General features: G+C 34.2%; 1 protein-coding gene across 1 annotated transcript; it reads right to left on the bottom strand.

Moving 5' to 3' along the window:
* Nucleotides 1-429: 429 nt before the first annotated feature.
* Nucleotides 430-8585, bottom strand: LOC118051736 (type I inositol polyphosphate 5-phosphatase 2). The gene is made up of 12 exons (XM_035062449.2): nucleotides 8209-8585; nucleotides 8002-8104; nucleotides 7827-7919; nucleotides 7559-7646; nucleotides 7367-7471; nucleotides 4551-4559; nucleotides 3532-4384; nucleotides 2869-3053; nucleotides 2067-2175; nucleotides 1444-1592; nucleotides 1004-1226; nucleotides 430-771 (listed from the first exon to the last, which is right to left on the bottom strand). The coding sequence occupies exons 1-11, from the start codon at nucleotides 8236-8238 to the stop codon at nucleotides 1034-1036; spliced, it is 1917 nt and encodes a 638-aa protein (XP_034918340.1). The 5' UTR covers nucleotides 8239-8585; the 3' UTR covers nucleotides 430-771; nucleotides 1004-1033.
* Nucleotides 8586-17044: the final 8459 nt, after the last annotated feature.

Genomic DNA, 17044 nt, shown 5'->3' with positions numbered 1-17044 from the left:
CAATTTCCATCACATATCCTTTAAAAAGATTGCTCTAATACCAATTGATAATTTTTAGGTAAAAAAAAAGACAAAAAAAATTTAATTGCATTATTTTATTAACATCTTTACAATTAAATAGCAGAAAAAGAAAATTGAAATGCTAACTAATAGCCACAAATCATGTTATGATATGCTAATAGATTAAAAACTCCTAAAGTTATGACAACTCTATTTGCTAGAAACATAAAATCTAAAGCTAATAAAGAAAAGTTACGTGGACTTTGTGGTAATCATGAAGCAATCTTCAACATAATTTGTTCACAATAATCACACAGGTTTGAGTTTTTTTAGGGCAACAAAAAACTTAAATAGTCGTTTAAAATATCCCGAACACTCATATTAATTAAAAAATAAATTTTGAAAAAAAGAGAGAAATACCAATGAACGTGACTCCAAAATTGCGATAACAACTTTTGTCATGTATTAATCACAGATATTTTAGTTGTCCACAGACCGTGACTCCAAAATTTCTATGCAAGATGAAGAGAACGCCTAGTTATTAAAGTTATTATACAATACCAATGAACCATACAGAGAACATATATTTTGAAGGTTTAATTCCAAAGAAGCGAGAGACACACTGCTACGTCTGTTACAACTAAAATTCATAACAAATGACTCCCTATTCCTGCCTTCATCTCCAAAAAATTCAAAAAAAGCTCGAGGCCTATGTCCAAGGAAATGGAAGAGTATTTCTATCTTCAGCTTGTTAGAGTGATCAGCGATTCCCTGTTTCCAAGAATATGACAACAAAATCAGCACACCCTCAAAGGAAAACAAAAAACCAGCAAGATCCATGGTTAGGCCTGCATTTAAATCAGTACCAATTGTGACCCCAAATTCATATTTTGTGTATAAGGTAGCTAACTTTATTTGAGCCTGGATTGTTGCATTCATCACCTGGTCGTTAATAAGTATTCGTGTAGTCCAATCTAACCTGCAAATCAGTCTAGATTTTTACCTTCTATCTGCTAAAGTTCTAATTCCCACATCAGTCGAGGAAAATCTCAGGATGCACTGCCGCACTATTGACATTGAGAGCTTTCTTCAGCTTCCGATGATCCAAGACTTCAACTTCAACTAAGAACATTGAACTGACTGGTCGATGATCTGAGAGCCTTAATTCTGACCGCTTGTAAGAAAGTTGTTTTATACCTTTTCCTAACCAAAGTATTCGATCACACCTGCATATATATGATGCCAAGTACATAATTAGGTGACCACGACCATTCACATGTTCGATTCTATGATTTACTTCTCTAACATCCAAACTTCGAGAACAAGAGCTGACTTCTACCAGAAATCTTGGATTTCTTCCTACCAATCTCTTTTTCCTAACTGCGGTTAAAGAAAAGAAAAGAAAAAGAGGCAAACTGTTATTTCCATATAACCTGTACATACCATGCCGGAGATCTCTTCTTCTCTCCTTCTTTGGGGTTCTCCCCAACATATGTATCAGAGTTTATTTCATATTTGTAAGTTGGCGGAAAGTTTATCGCTCCCTCTTTCCATCCTTCAAATACACGCCCACTGGAGAGCTCTCTGCTTAGCTGCCACACAAGATGAATCTGTTAACAGCTCCTCCAGAAAACAAGCAAGACGATGCTTAGAAGAAAATGGAGAGCATTATTTGCAGAAAGGGCAAGTCATTACACAACTCACGTATGAGAAAGCTATTACTTCTGAAGGACAAATCAATGTGTGAAGAAGTTATTTCTAACATGTTTGATCACAGTTGGTAAAAATCTATCCAGAATACTTAATTACCAACTAAAATACTACACAGGTCTCCTTCAAAGATAGGCTCTTTTATTGTACTTCTATTAGAACATTCATGGTTAAAGATCCAGGAGTTCCTGAAGCAATAGTTTCCTCCTATGATTTGGCGATTTTTTTCGTTGTTATAGCAAGGATGAAAGCTATATGTTCTGTGTGATCCACATTATATCTAGATAATCTGTCCTGAGCTCCTAGCTAGTAGAACATGCTTATCAGGAGAAAATTTGATCGTTTATGAGTCTCACCTGATCACTATTGATAAGTTCATCCCATTGCTTCATAGCAACAAGTTTCCTTACTTCTGTGTCCAACATATTGAGACGATAATTCAAATCTCCAAACCAGAATATCTGACTGTGTGCAGAAGCATCCGATTTTAAATTTCAATGACAATCACACGAGGAAAAGGAATATTTAAAGTTTCTAATAACACATCCAGCCACGATCATAAATCAGAACATCTTTGTCATCATATCATGATTTTTGGAAAGTTTAAGCTGAAACAACTAATGTGCATTTTTATTCTGGCAAGTAAATGTCGTTGTACATACAAAAGGATAGGAAAAAGAGCAAGAATAGCACGTTGCTTATACCTGTATTAGATGAGAAATGTGCAAGAAACAGCATTCTTGTTTAGTTCAGTTATTAATCTCCTCGAACTAGGTTTTCTCAATGACATCGCTCTTAATTTGAAAAAACAAAAAACATAAACATTGATTTCCTAGGTTACTCCAACCACTTTAATTCCCTAGACAAATCATGAAAAACTATTAAGCAGGAGGATGGAGCTCAAGACTCAAGTCATCTTATTTTAATAAACTAGGAAAGACAATCCCCGAGAAGATAAGACGCCGCCTGCTGTGAATATCCACTCACAGCATCCAGACATGCATGACACAAATTCATTCATGGGATGAATAAGCAAACAGATGCTTGGTGCTGTAGCAATTCAGTATTCTATGCTGCAGTATCATTTGGAAACACTATAAAGAAGCAAAGTCATGAAAAATAGTGAATATTGAAGTTCAATTTCAAAAGGTTTCATACTCGTGGGATGGAATTGTCTGTGCTTGACTGGTGTCCAAGATAGATGAGAAACGGGTGCGTCGAATAATTTCAGAGACATCAGCATTACGCCTCTGTTCAGCCCCATCTTTCTGACCGGAGGTCAGATGGGAACAAACAAAGCAAAGCCTTGACTGGAAAAAAGACATGCTAACAGAAACAGATCCCTGCATCAGCAGTAGCCTCTAATAAGATGCTGGTAAAGCAAAGGCAATCATGTTCAACATGTTATCTTCTCTACGTTCTATGCAATATTCTTCAGCTTGAAGCCATCACACCGGCATTATATCACAATATGGAGGACCTAATCTCGTCCCATTTAAAATACAAAATGTAACAATGTATAAAACATTTATTCACTATTTTAGCAAAATTAAGACAGAAGCCTCCATAGCATGACAGGATCATGAGATGTCTTTCACTGCCACAACTACTGCATTTACAGCTATCTTGTTATAAAAATTACAACACTGCTTTATTATTTCTCTTTCCATTTTGTGGTCCATGTGTGTATTATATCTACTTAGGTTTCACAAAAATATCTGCACCAAAAAGTCTAAATACTTTATATAAATGCATGTAGAAATGCAATTTCTTTGTCAACTATCATGCTGAAAAAAAAAAAAATGGAAGAGCAGGAAGTACCTTGTTTCCCATATAGCCCATAAGACCTACTCCAACAGGAGAGACCTCCAAGTTGTTTATATGCCTCCTTAATCTCTTACGCACCCAAATTGATACATATATTCCTACCATTTGCTTGCTTACAATTCGCACATACTTTGGGCGTGGATCATCATTATCTTTGATGATTTCACTGTAATATTGTCCGCTTGGTACTTCTAAGAAAGTTTCATCCTCTGCTTCAGATAACCAATCAGAGACATCGGAGAATGAATCAATAACCTCAGGAACTTCTGGGACTTCAGGAACCTTATGCCTCTGCTCCTGCTCCAACCACATTGAGCCTAAATCTCCAGAACTCTGGTGAGATCTTTTTAGTCCACTCCTGTTCAATGCAATATGCTGAGGACTAAATAATGAGGGATTCTCTGACCAATTGAAACCTATTCTTGCAGAACTGCTAGACACTCTCCGTAGCTTGGAATTGGAAGAGATAACTTGTGGGGTCGCAGCCAATGAATGTTCAGGCCAGTCTGATCTACTATCACAATCAATGCCATATACTCTCTTCAAGTGTAAACTCTTTCCAATACCAATAACTTTGCCAAATTCAAGGATGTCAGATTCACAACCATCAGCAGCTTCAATATATTCCTCATTCATCACCTCTAATGGTAGAGAATCAACCTCATCGGCAAGTTCATCGGCAACTGAAGAAGTTCTTAATACCGGAGAGGGTGGGGCACTAAAACATTTGTGTTTGCTTTCAGCTTGGTGAGATTTGTTCAGAGTCCTTCTAATGATTGCCTCCCATTTTGGAATTGGTCTGCTGCTCTCTGCTCCCAGTACATTCCCAGCATTCAAAGGACCACCTCTTGGAAACTGTTCGAGGAAAAAAATAAACAGAATGCTAAAATCTCTACCTGTGGTATAAAGAATCAAAGAACACAGGCGCATCCAAGAGTTTTGTTCAAGTGATAAAATGACTCTCAGACCATAGGTGTGCTAACAATGGATTCCCTTCACGCAGTAATTTGAACCGTTGAAAACTTAAAGAATGATTATTAGCGCAGTCATCTAGCATTTGACGGTACATGAGTAGATATAAGCAAGGACATAGAATTTTGAGAAGAATGGCAGCAGTCATCTAGTATTTGATGGTAAGTCGGGAGACACAAGCAAGCACATAGAGTTTGAATCGAGTATCTGCTTCTTTAAAGGTGACGAAACATTCCTATTCAGTATGAACTTCTGGTTTTTGTTACTGACACATTTGATCTTCCAAGATATGTCAGGAGTGGATGACTGCTTTAAGGGAGTTGTTTCTAAAACTGGACTTTCTGGACTCAAGCACCCAGGACCTGGTAATTACGAGTATGACATTTTTGGATAAATTTGATCGAGGAACTGATCAGGTGTGGGCTGAGAGGTGCAAACCGGCCCTCTGATATCATCAACTTGCTGAGTGTCAAAAAACAATCTCAATTTAAATTGTTAGGAGAAATCTGAAAATAGTTCTATATTATTTTTTAATATTAAAAAAATAATGAATTAAAAAAAAAAAAAAAACACTTTGTGGGTTACAACCATATTTGTTTTTGTAATTATTTTCATGCATATGCTCTAGAAGCAAATGACAACAGAAGTGCTGCTTGGATGGCAGAGGATCCACTTAAAACCTTAGATTCAAATTCTGGGAGGACTGGACCATAATAACATAACAGCTTCAATGGTTGCACTTCAAATCTTATTCTCTACAAGGGGAAATTAAGATCCCAAAATCTTATACACAATGAATCAAACAGATCAGAAAATATAGAAGCGATGGCAAACACAAACAAGCTGGGTATATGATGTAAGAGATTTTTTTTTTAATGTACAACTTTACATAATTATTGGTTATAATTTTTTATTTGACCATTAATGAAATTTTACTAGGAGATTTTAGATGTCTTGTTTCTAATAAAATATAATTTCACAACAATTAAAGATTGTAAAGGCCTTTTATAAAGCTTAAAAGTTATTATTCAAAATTTGTTATATTTTTCTACTTAGCTTGGGATTCTTTTTTCTAATTGGTTTAGATTTGTTTTCCGGCTTTGTTTAGGATTTTTCTTGGTTTATTTAGGACTTTATTACTCTTTTTTTATTTTTGGGTTTCCATATTGGTTTAGGTCAAGTTTCAAGTTTATTTAAGGAGTTGTAAACCTCTTATAGAAATAAATCACTTGAAAATAAAAATATTCAATCACAAATTTTTGAATTAGGTTTCTTTGTGATCCATTTTCAACAAAATTTTGTGTTTTTATGTTTGTTTTCTTTCCTATGTTGCTTCCATTTATATCAATTGGTAACAGAGCCCAACGATCCCACGTTATTGCTTGTTGTGCGTTGCAATTCTAGGTTATTTTATTTGTTGTGTGCTACTAATTAACTATGTTTAAAAGATGTTACAAAGCATAATATGTTCAAGTAAGAGAGGATGAGGAAGTTCAACTCAGAAGAAAAATGTTCAGGAGCTTGTGATAGAAGAGAAATTGTAGAAGTGAAAAGAGGTGTTGAGGATTAATGATAAAAGACATGGGGAGACATAATGTAAGATAAACCCGTCAGTTGGCGGAGTTGAGAAGTCCAAGAGATCATGAGAAGAGTGATTACGAATCCATGACCAATTTTGAGAACCTGTTTCAGAGGTACGAGTATAGGAAGCAGCTTCTTGATGATGATGAATACATGTTGAAACCGAGAGTTATGATGATTCTAATTCCTTTGTGGATTAGAATCAACCATCAAAACTTGATGATGATAAAGATAATGTTGAAAAAGAAGATTGAAATACGAAGTTCATGGTTTGCAATGTCAATGAGAAGAGAAACAAATTAGGGGGGTGTTTGAAAGTTTGGTTGTGGTTGTTTTTTCAATGTGTTTTTCACTCGGAAATACATTAAAATATATATTTTTTTAAAAATTATTTTTGATATCATTGCATCAAAATAATCTGAAAACATAAAAAAATAATAATATTAATTTGAAACAAAATAAAAAGTTTTCAATTTTTTTCAAAAACGTTTTCAAAATACAAAAACAAACAGAGTTTAAATATGCTTTGAGGGATATTTTTGATGAAGTGCATTGTAAAGAAGGATGTGCCTCATATGTGCTTAGGAGAATTTTAGAATTGAACGGGTAAAAATTAATATTCTTAAACTTTAAATAAAAGTTGTAAAGAAAAGTGTTGATATTCTTTAAACTTTAGATAAATGTTGTAAAGCAAGTGTCCACTCCTAGTGGAGAAACCATCACACATCTTGTTGATGACAATATAAAAATAAAGAGGGTATTTGGTCTTTATAGTAAGAAGATAGGTGTAAGATTATTTTTTTAACCCAGGAAAACTTATACAAGAGATTTATTTTTTTATTTACAGTTTTATAAAAAATTATTAGATCTAAAAACTATTGGATCGAGATGAAAGTTGTCTTAAAAGCTCTAGAGGCCTTGTTTTCTATATTGTTAAAATTTCACAACAATAAAAGATTAGAAAGATTTTTCGATATTGACTAAAAGTTACTGTTCAAGATTTGTTATATTTTACTAGTTGATTTAATTTTTTTTTTTATGATTAGAATTTTTTTGTTATTATTTTCTATTTTGTTTTGGATTTTTTTACTTTTTTTTTTTTCAGATTTACTTGTTTAGATAAGTTTTAGATTTATTTAAGAAGTTGTCAAATTACCTAAAATAAAATTTTAAATCAAAATTTATGTATATACTAATGTTGTGATATACCGCACATTGAAATTCTTATAAAATGTCCAGTCATCAAAATAAGAAAACAAAGTAACGTAATACTTACCCGATGATGTAAATATCTGCTGGTTCTTCTGTACAAAGCCAACAATCAATATCAAGATCCTCGTTCGGAAGCCTTCCGGCGACATTCCAAGTACCGATTGTCACCCTGCAATAACCAAGTGTTCAAGCTGTCTTCTTAAGAATCAAAACCTCTCAGTCTAATATTCGAAGAACACGCAGATAAAATCCAAACCTCACGTCCTTTGTATTTATGTATTGAGCACGCAGAGTTTCAGATTTCCCTCTCCTATGTCCTGATGAATAGCCCTTTGAAGGTGCATCTGTATAGATTAAAAACTATCTTTCCATAATCATCGAGGCCACAAGGAAGCATAAGATACACAACTATTATTAGCATGCAAAGCAGCATCGCGGAGAAGAGAGCTGCATAATTGCTAGAGGCTTCGAATGCATCGAGCATGGCAAACAGGTTAAATAACAGATACAAAACAGATAATTGCCTGATATTTGACTCTGAAACACAGATTGGTTCCCCTGCATCCTATGTGCTCGATCCTCATCCACATTAACTCTGTCATCTTTAACAGAGGAAGCTGTATGAAAATTGACAGAACATGATCAAGCACAGAAAACAATTAAGAAAGACCATCACGAGTAAACGCTATAAAACCATACCGTCATCTTCACTCTCAGTTTCTGTGTATTCATCTTCACTAAAATCATTAACCTTGTGCTTTATGTTCAACCATTTCTTCATCACAAGTGAAGGCCAGAAAGCCTGCGATCAAATGCAGCCCTCCAAAATAAACAACATGCAGGCCATCTAAAGAAAGAAGAAGAAGAATCACAAGCAGTACCAAGTCAAGGAGCAGTTAAGCATACCTCAGCACGCTTTCCTCTCCTGGTCCTCATCCTGAATCAAGAACAAGTATTTTCAGTTGAGGCTCCGTAAACAATTTATGTAGCAGACTTTGAAATCAGAGCGAGCCCTTCAGAAAGGAAGCAGGACCAAACGGGGGCTTGTCAGCATCCTAGGAGATAAAGTGTTCGAATAATTAAGAGACTATAGAGGCCATTAGAGAACTACAAGACCTAAGGGTATGCTTTCTGTGATGCCAAACTCAAAGAAAGATTCATACTGGGAGCAAACGGAAAGGACAGAAAAGGTATGGACATATTTAATAGCCATCCACAACCTCAACTTGCAAAAAGAGAATAATCCACTGGTCCAGCAATACGTCGTAAAATCTTCTGATACGAAAGCATCCCAGCATGATATTATAGAAATTTCAACGTGTCTTCAATCAAGTTCTATGAAAATCAAAATGTCACTTTCTCCTTAACAACCCTACACTCCTTAAAATATTCTTAAAATCAATGGACGGTACAGCCATTAAAATTAGAAACGTACAGGCAAGCAGGCCGCGAAGTCGACAGTTAAGCACATCAGTAAACTAAAAAATAATAAGAACATGAACAACAATGAATTCCAAAGCTGGAAATATATATATAAATTGCCTACAATGTTAAATTAACCCCCACAACCTAATCAAACCTGGAGGATATTCAACCTAAATGTTAAGTTACCATCATGCAAAATTACTAATTCTTAAAATCATATCGAAAAATCCAAAATCAAGGCGAACCGACTGCAGTAAGCCCTGGCCCACATCAATCTAATACATCCATAAACCAGACATTTACTCAGCTAATATAGACCAGTGACAATCATTTTACGTTCAGAAGACAAATTAGTATTATGTAAGCGCGCAGAAACATATATAAACAAAACTGAGCATACCATCGCATCCTAGATTTGAAACGCACCAGTAAAAAACAGCAAATTTTTAAATAACCAAAAGTGGGATTGACACTACAATTAATATAGGGTTTAAATCAACAGATTATCACCGAGGAAGTTTTTTTTTTTTTTAAGAAAAACAAAACAGTTTACATTCCAAGGACAGCTGTGATTCATTGGTGGTAGGACGGTGGTATATATATATATAATATGTGCATGTGTTGTGTGTAAGAAAAATCAATGACCCTTGAACTGATGCAAAACGGACAACAGAAGATGGGGGTAAGCGCACTATATGTGAAGGGGAAGCCCTCTCCCATGTTTTTCAACTATTAAATTTAAGAGTCCATCTTTTTTAAGTTATTCCTATTCGTTTATTTATTTATTTTTAAGGCCATGCATATAATTTAGGGAGTCTATCAGTATTTTTGTTGAAGTTGACAGATTCGCATCACAGATAAGGGAAAAATCCAGATTTTATATCAAGTCAAAACGTAGTGTTTGATCAAAGTTCCCTAATATATACGTATGTAATAGGTAGATTACACAAGGCGAAGAAATGCATAGGAAGTTGATGATCAAAGTTATCATGACAGCCTTTTGCTTGTTTAAAACTTAGAATTTGGAAGATAGCCAGCCATGAATAAATACGAGCAAAATGAGAAGGGGGATGGGAGGCAGAAAACTTTCTTTTTTGAGAAAATCATTATTATAAATTGCATGCCAATGGGATCCTTGCTTTTTTCGCCGCTGAACTTGGGCGTTTGGACGTGTGCACGGTAGCCTGTACCGTTGTTGGTAGGTGCCATTTTAGGATCTAGAGTTGTTGGACACAGCAAGAACATTAGGTAGACTGCCATGGATATCCACAAAATGGAGTTTGCCGTCACTGTCATGGATTGGACATTCTGGTAACAAGGTCATCCCTCCTCCGTAGGAGGTTTTTTTTTTTTTTTTTTAATTTAGAATAATAGATTTTTTAAAAAAAAATTACATAGTCTAAAAAGTATTTTAGAAAAAAATACATAATTTGACCAGTAGCATGTTATATATGCAAGTAGCGAGTTGAATATGAATCCAAATTCCAGCCCCCATTTCTCTTATCCTCTCCTCCCCTGCATACATATTGACCATGGATTATTCACTTTGGTTTTTATGAGAACATTAAGTTTCATTGCATACATATTGACCATAGATTTTGAGATACTTGAATAAAAAATAAAAAATTTTAATTTATATATAAAAAAATAATTTATTCTTTCTACTATATACTTTCTTATACTATTTTGTTTTGGAAAAAGAATAATATTTTCTTTTCAATTTAAAGTAAAAGATTTGATGTAGGAGCTTATTGTTTTTAGAAAAAAAAAATAGATAGTTTTTTATTTTTTTATTATGATGTTTTTCTAGGATTTCTTTTTCTATTTGAAGGGAATATCTTTCTTGGTTTATTTATTCTTATTCAAATTATTAGGGTTTTCTAGTTTTTTTTTAATATAAAAAATAATATTTTTTTAATATATAATCAAATATGATGTTGTTTTTATAAAATAAAATTTAGCGATCATAAATATGCTATGTGAAGGACTTAAAGAATATATATAAATATATGTTGTTTAAAAATCTATGAAATCCTCTATGCATATAAAAACTTGTTATGACATTGCACTTGCACAAGATTCAAGATTTTCTTTTTTTTACAAAAATAAAGGTGTTTTAATGTAGTTGAAGAAGAAGCAAAGAATTGAGGTAAAATGTAACATGAATTTAAGTATTTGCTAAATAGATGTAATTGAAACATATTTATAACATGTTATGAAAATTGATAATGATAGAAAATAATCTATTTTATTTTATTTTATTCATATTTTATTACATCCAATTTTTTTATATTTAAAGGACTAATAATTGTTATAAATATGTCATAATCCAAGCCTAATTCATTTATAGACCCATTAAGCAACATAAAAGAGCTGAGTTCGAGGCAAGCCAAAGCCTAATAGATTTTAAATAGGGCAAGCTTGACTCTCATGTTTTATCTCGTCAAGAACACGAATTAAGTTGGAGCCATACCCAAATCAATGATCACCTTAGCATGACCACATCAAATTAAGCTCACCTTAGGTCGCTCCCTTGCAATCCTAGCCAAGAGCGCAGGTATATATCTTCTTAATTATATTTAAGAAAAATAGTTTTTTCTAGGTTTCAATTTTCAAATTCATATATAATCATGAAGTCAAGGGATCTAATTAAGAAAAAGGGCATGGCATCCTTAAAACTTTTAAAAAGTCAACATTAATTTGGTCCAAAAAGTGGAAAACATTAATTTTTTATTGTACTATTCAGATCATCATGGATTGTTTGCAAGAGAGATACATAGTTTGCAAACCAAAATTAATATATTATATATGTTCGGGATATTGGTGTTTTAACAAGATACGCCTTATTATCGAAAAAGTTTTTATTTAAAGAAATAAGTTGAAAATAACAATGGTGGTTATATGCATAGAGAATAAAATAAATTGAATTTATTTATTCAAACATGTATATTTAATTTATTTATCAATTAAATTTAAATTAAATACTGTAATTAAACTCTAATACAGTAGAGAATTGATTTCAAACAATATGTCAGTCAATAAAATAATTGTTCCAGCGAATCTAAAATAAAAATCTGATTTAATTGTATGAAGAAGAAAAAAAATGATATACATTAATTTGAATGTATAATATCCCAGTATGGAAAGAATGTGATGAATCAGGAAATATTCTTGTAGGCCACCAACCAGTCTTTTTGTTCATGACAGCCATCCAAAAGTTGCCCACCAGAGAGAACAGAGGATAAGCATGAGCTAGGAATTGAAATAAAGGCAACTGGGCAGCATCTGTCACTGGCTCAGAAACACAAAACCACCAGCAGCCGGCAAAGTTCTTATCTTGGATATGCATCTAACTTTACAGCACGTACTGCTAGCCCAGAATAAATCTTTACATTGATAATTCGTGGACTGACTCATCATTTTATGTTTGTTTTTTTTCTTCTTATAATTTTGAGGAACCGCCTTTATGTTGGAGATTCCTAATCTGTGTGTCAAAATTTATAATGTATTTTGACCTGAAAAAAAAAATCTTCACATCAAAGCCCATGCAACATGTTTATTCCATTTATTTATGTTAATTACAATGTAAATCCATGTACGACATGGAAAATTAGTAATATCTTTATCTAAGATGAGTTCAGAGAATAACTAATAGCTAGGATACCACTAATAAGAAAAAAAAAAGTTCTCTAAAAAAAAATGGAGCTGGAATATGGGAATAGTGATTCTAGGGGAGAACCTTTTCCGGGCAAACCACCAGACGGTGGAGGAGGACTGTGGAATAAAGACGGAGAAGATGAAATGTAGCAGGGCCGGAAAGTATCCTTTAGGGATAAAGTGCTTGGAATTAAAAGCCTGTTGTGCCCTAGAGGAAAGGTGGATATGATGATAGAGAAACAGTTGGTTATCCAACCTATTCGAAGAATTTTGTTGTTATCCCCTGTTTCATACAACAGTTTTTGTGCTTCCCTTTTCTCTGTTTGTTCTTCTGATGTAAGTTAGACTACTATCTTTATAGCTTTTTTCTTTCAATAAAATTTCGACTATTAACAAAAAAAAAGAAACAGTTGGTGAGGATAGAACATGAAAATAGGAATAGGTTGCTGCCAAAGGTATTTCTAAATGACGAAACGTCTAATGAGCTATGCTATCCATGGGGGATTCGTTTATTGTTAAATTTCTGGGTAAGAACATTGGTTATATTCAAAAGAATTCTCGTTTGAAGCTTATTCGAAGACTAAACGGTGGTTTTGAACTCATGGACGCGGGGCACGGATATTTTATGGTGAGATTTCATCAGGAGAACGATAGGATGAAGGTGATGAACGGGGGGGTCCTCGGATATTTTTTACCATTACTTGACAGTACTGAGGACATGATCTCCTAGCTTCTTGCTGGCTTTAGCCACAGCGTTGGGAGCTCCAGTTAGGGTTGCTATGAATACGGTGAACATCGAACAAGGGAAATTTGCAAGGATATGCATTGAAATTGATTTAAAACTAGCCTGTGGTGGGAAAGTGTGGATCACTGGTATAAATTATGTCGAGTATGAAGGTTTGCATATCATTTGTGGGAATTGTGGTTGCTATGGCTATGTGAGGAGGAATTGCACTATTGAGATGATTGGAAAAAAAATGGCTCATCGGACAATAGCCCTGCCAGTGAACGAGAATTTGGGGTCATATATCTTATCATTGCAATTATTTTCTTCGTTCTAATACTTCATGAATAAAGTTTTATTAAAACAATTAGAGAATAAAGCACTAAATCCTTGAAGTTATTTTAGGTTATCTCTATCTTCTCTATCTCTAGGTATCTAGAAAATAGTAAAATTGAGTTTATAGGATAGGGACATCTAATATAAAGTTATTATTATACCGGGTTGGAATCTAAAAAAGATATTATGAGACATTTCTTCCATTAGTTTTTTGTAATTAATTCATAATTTTGTATTAAGGTATAAGCTTCATCAAGAGTGGATACATTTCTAAAAACAATTTTTCTTATAAGTTCTCGTTTAAATTTTTTTGAAATCTATTTAGAGTTATTGTCTTATTCATTAAACTACACCACATATTCATCAACAAGCTTATCTTATTATCTTAAGTTACTTCATTGGTCTAAGAAATTTTTCTTATAATGTCGAGATAGATACTTTTCTTATAACTTAGTTTTCATTTCAATTCAATTAATAATAGAAAATTGACCTCTCCTAATTAAAGATTCTTTTATACTTTTCTAATAGTTGAGCATTGCCACTAAATTTCATCATTGAAAATCTTACCTTTATATTCTCAGAGACAAACTATACCAGTTAATCACAGAACAACTATCAACATTCCAGAGACGTGAATTATGAAACTAGGTAGAGCTGGCTAATTAAAATAAAATGTCATCTAAGCTTCTTCTTTATAATCGTGGGCTAGTAAGGAGTCCGGTCTGTAGTAGGTGTAACCAACGTGACGGAGAAGGCTTTTTCATTGTTTAAAAAATTGCATGATGTCGAGAAAAACATGGAGTGGTGTTGGCTTGGATAATACGGTCCAGATTTACTGTGATTCCATGGCAGGTTGGATTATACAGCTAGGAGGAAATGAAGAAGGTTTGCTTTTCATGTCCACGATATGGTGGATTTGGCGCCAACGCAATATCCTAGCATTTGGTGAGACCTATAAAGGGGACCAGTGGTTGCTTTCCAAAATCTGTCGTATGGTGGAAGACATGAGGCAGGCATGGCATGGGGCTGATGTCTCGTATATTACTTCCACGATGGTTTCTTGGAGCAGGCTGGAGGAGGATGCTGACAAACTTGATGTTCATGCTACTTCTCTGGATAATCCAGCTGGTAGAGTGGGGATATCAGGGGCCTAATCAGGTCTTCAGACAGGGTTCTTGTTACTGGTTTCACAGGTTTTGCTGGCTTCGAAGCTAATTTAATGCCTGAATTGTTGGCCTTGAAGAATGGATCGACCTTGTCTTGCTGGGGACATGAGTTCTGAGTTCTTGTCGATTTTTGTAAATATAAAGCTATTATTTTGGATATCAGGCGTCTCTTGGATAGTAATTTGGAGGTTGCTTTAGAGCATTAACTTAGAGAGGCTAATGCATGTGTAGATTATATGGGTAAGCTTGCAGCTAATGTTACAGTTGATCTGATGATCTGGGAGACTCATCCTCCGGCCAGGAATGGGGCATCTCATTTCTAGAGAGCGCGCGCGCGCACATACACATTCTTGAACACCATAGAAATTTTTAAAACATAAAAGAGGGATTCATCGTCTAATTGAACTAGAAATCAAACATAAAAAGTTTGTCATCTATAGCTGTAAGCAGAAGTGCTGCCACCAATCTTAAAAAGAAAGGACAAGGAGACAGAGAGAAATTAAAAAAATTAACGTGCCACCGATAATACAGCTTTTTGGCACTAAAATACTGTAGTCTAGAACACACGTAAACAGCTATGTTCACCAGTTCGAGGTTCAAAAGGCAGGCACAGCCCTTGAACAGTCAGCATCAAACCATAATAATAATAATAATAATAAATAAATAAATAATAATAAAGAAAGCAAAGGAAGCTAGAGATGGAGTGCCCACTAGCCAACTTGACTAACGCAATGTCCTTTGCGCAATAAAATTGCAAATGAGAGAAGAAGATGCAATGCAAGCTAAGCAAACCCTAAATGTTTCAACGGTTTCATTTTCTTGACTTTACGTCCCTCCCCACCACAATTTACCATAATTTGGCTCCTCTTCCAATTTCGTATCGCCAACGCCCCTTTTGCTACGCTGCATTTTCTCTCCAACCAACGACGAACAAATATTCTACGATGATAGCGATAAATTTGTCATGTATTTGTTAAATTTTGTCAACTATCACAGACGAGTTCCTGGTTCACGTTGTATGTTGAGATTGCAATAGTGATTTTAATTTAAAGTATTTTTTATTTAAAAATATATTAATATAATATTTATATATTTTTAAAAAATTATTTTTAATATTAGTATTTTAAAACGATGTGAAAATATAAAAAAATAATTTTTAATAATTATTTTTGAAAAAATTTAAGAAAATGTCGTTTCGAGACAGACTCAGAAACAGAACTTCTGTTTTATTTTATTTGTTGTAGTTTGGGAGTTTTTATTTTTCTTTTTCTTGGAAGTCTATATATGACCCGGTAATAGCCTCTCTTTCATTTGTTTTAGCTCTAAAGTTTGATTCTGCAAGATCTCCCTCCATTAAAAAGAGAAGTTGCCACCTCACTTTGAGAGGGGAGGGATTCTTGAACATAACAAGGAGTTGTAGAAGTTGTCATGGCGGTGTGTGACATAACAATCACAAGAGAAAACAAGTTGCATTACCGACGCCATCACCAACCACCGTAGGGCATCAAGAACCGGCCAAAACATTAAGAAAAAACAAGAACAACCATATCCTGCATTACAACCCGAACGATTTGTCCTTCTCAAGTACAAGAAAAAAAAAACAAGAAGACAAATCCCAATTTGCGATCACTTGCTGTCACGTGTTTCGACCACAGAGATAGGGTGGTGCTGGATAGAATAGCTAGATCGGGAGGGTGATGGAAGAACCATAAGCAACACTGAAAATGACATCCACCATGGATCCCACGCCTAGAGGCAATGAATGTAGACGTGTTTTACTAACGTTTGACATTAACGAGTTGAGAAAATTTTAATCATCATAAAAGGAAATAATTATTTTTACTCGATCAATCGAATTGCGTGGGTCCATATGGACCGTGTCCATGATATAAGCTTTCCATCTGTCTTCTGATGTTGAGAATCCATGTCCGTGTGCAAGGAGTTCGAGTCAAAACAACTAAAATTCTTTAAAAGAACGTTCTTTTTGCCATTTTTTTAAAAAACTCTTTGATTCTGAAATTATATAATGATTAGATTTGAGCGTGTGGCCAGGAAGAACACCCATGTTGGATCAGTCCTTAGTTCCATTTCAGACACTTAGCCCAAGGGCTTTCTTGTTTTAGAATTCGAAGTAGTAGTTTGCTTTGTTGATCAGTTGTCCTTAAACTTTGGTAAAATCTTATCCATATGGAATACAGCCCTCTTTTACAAATAATAACAAAATTATAAAAATCTGAACATACAGGTTGCCTGGAAAGTGAAAATCTACATAATCGTAAATGAAGTGAGATTAAATTCAAAGTCATCCCACATTAAGTCGTGAAAAGCTTCAACACAGAAATTGAGCTTTTTATATAGACTGCAATCCTAGACTAAAATATTTGGGCTTGAATATGGGTTCATTCCTAGAAAAAAAAAGTTCCTCATACAACAA

This window comes from Populus alba, chromosome 3 (genome assembly GCF_005239225.2).
Source record: "Populus alba chromosome 3, ASM523922v2, whole genome shotgun sequence".
In the NCBI taxonomy this organism is placed as follows: Eukaryota; Viridiplantae; Streptophyta; class Magnoliopsida; order Malpighiales; family Salicaceae; genus Populus; species Populus alba.
Note: the sequence above shows the minus strand (reverse complement) of the source record. Positions and strands in the feature narration are given on the sequence as shown.

What these genes read in the sequence shown, in the direction of transcription:
- LOC118051736 (XM_035062449.2), bottom strand. Translation starts at nt 8,238, where the DNA reads ATGAGGACCAGGAGAGGAAAGCGTGCTGAG. An exon ending in AACTGAGAGTGAAGATGACG is followed by an intron (nt 7,920 to 8,001) that starts GTATGGTTTTAT and finishes ATTTTCATACAG; the next exon opens with CTTCCTCTGTTAAAGATGAC. An exon ending in GTTTCAGAGTCAAATATCAG is followed by an intron (nt 7,647 to 7,826) that starts GCAATTATCTGT and finishes TAATCTATACAG; the next exon opens with ATGCACCTTCAAAGGGCTAT.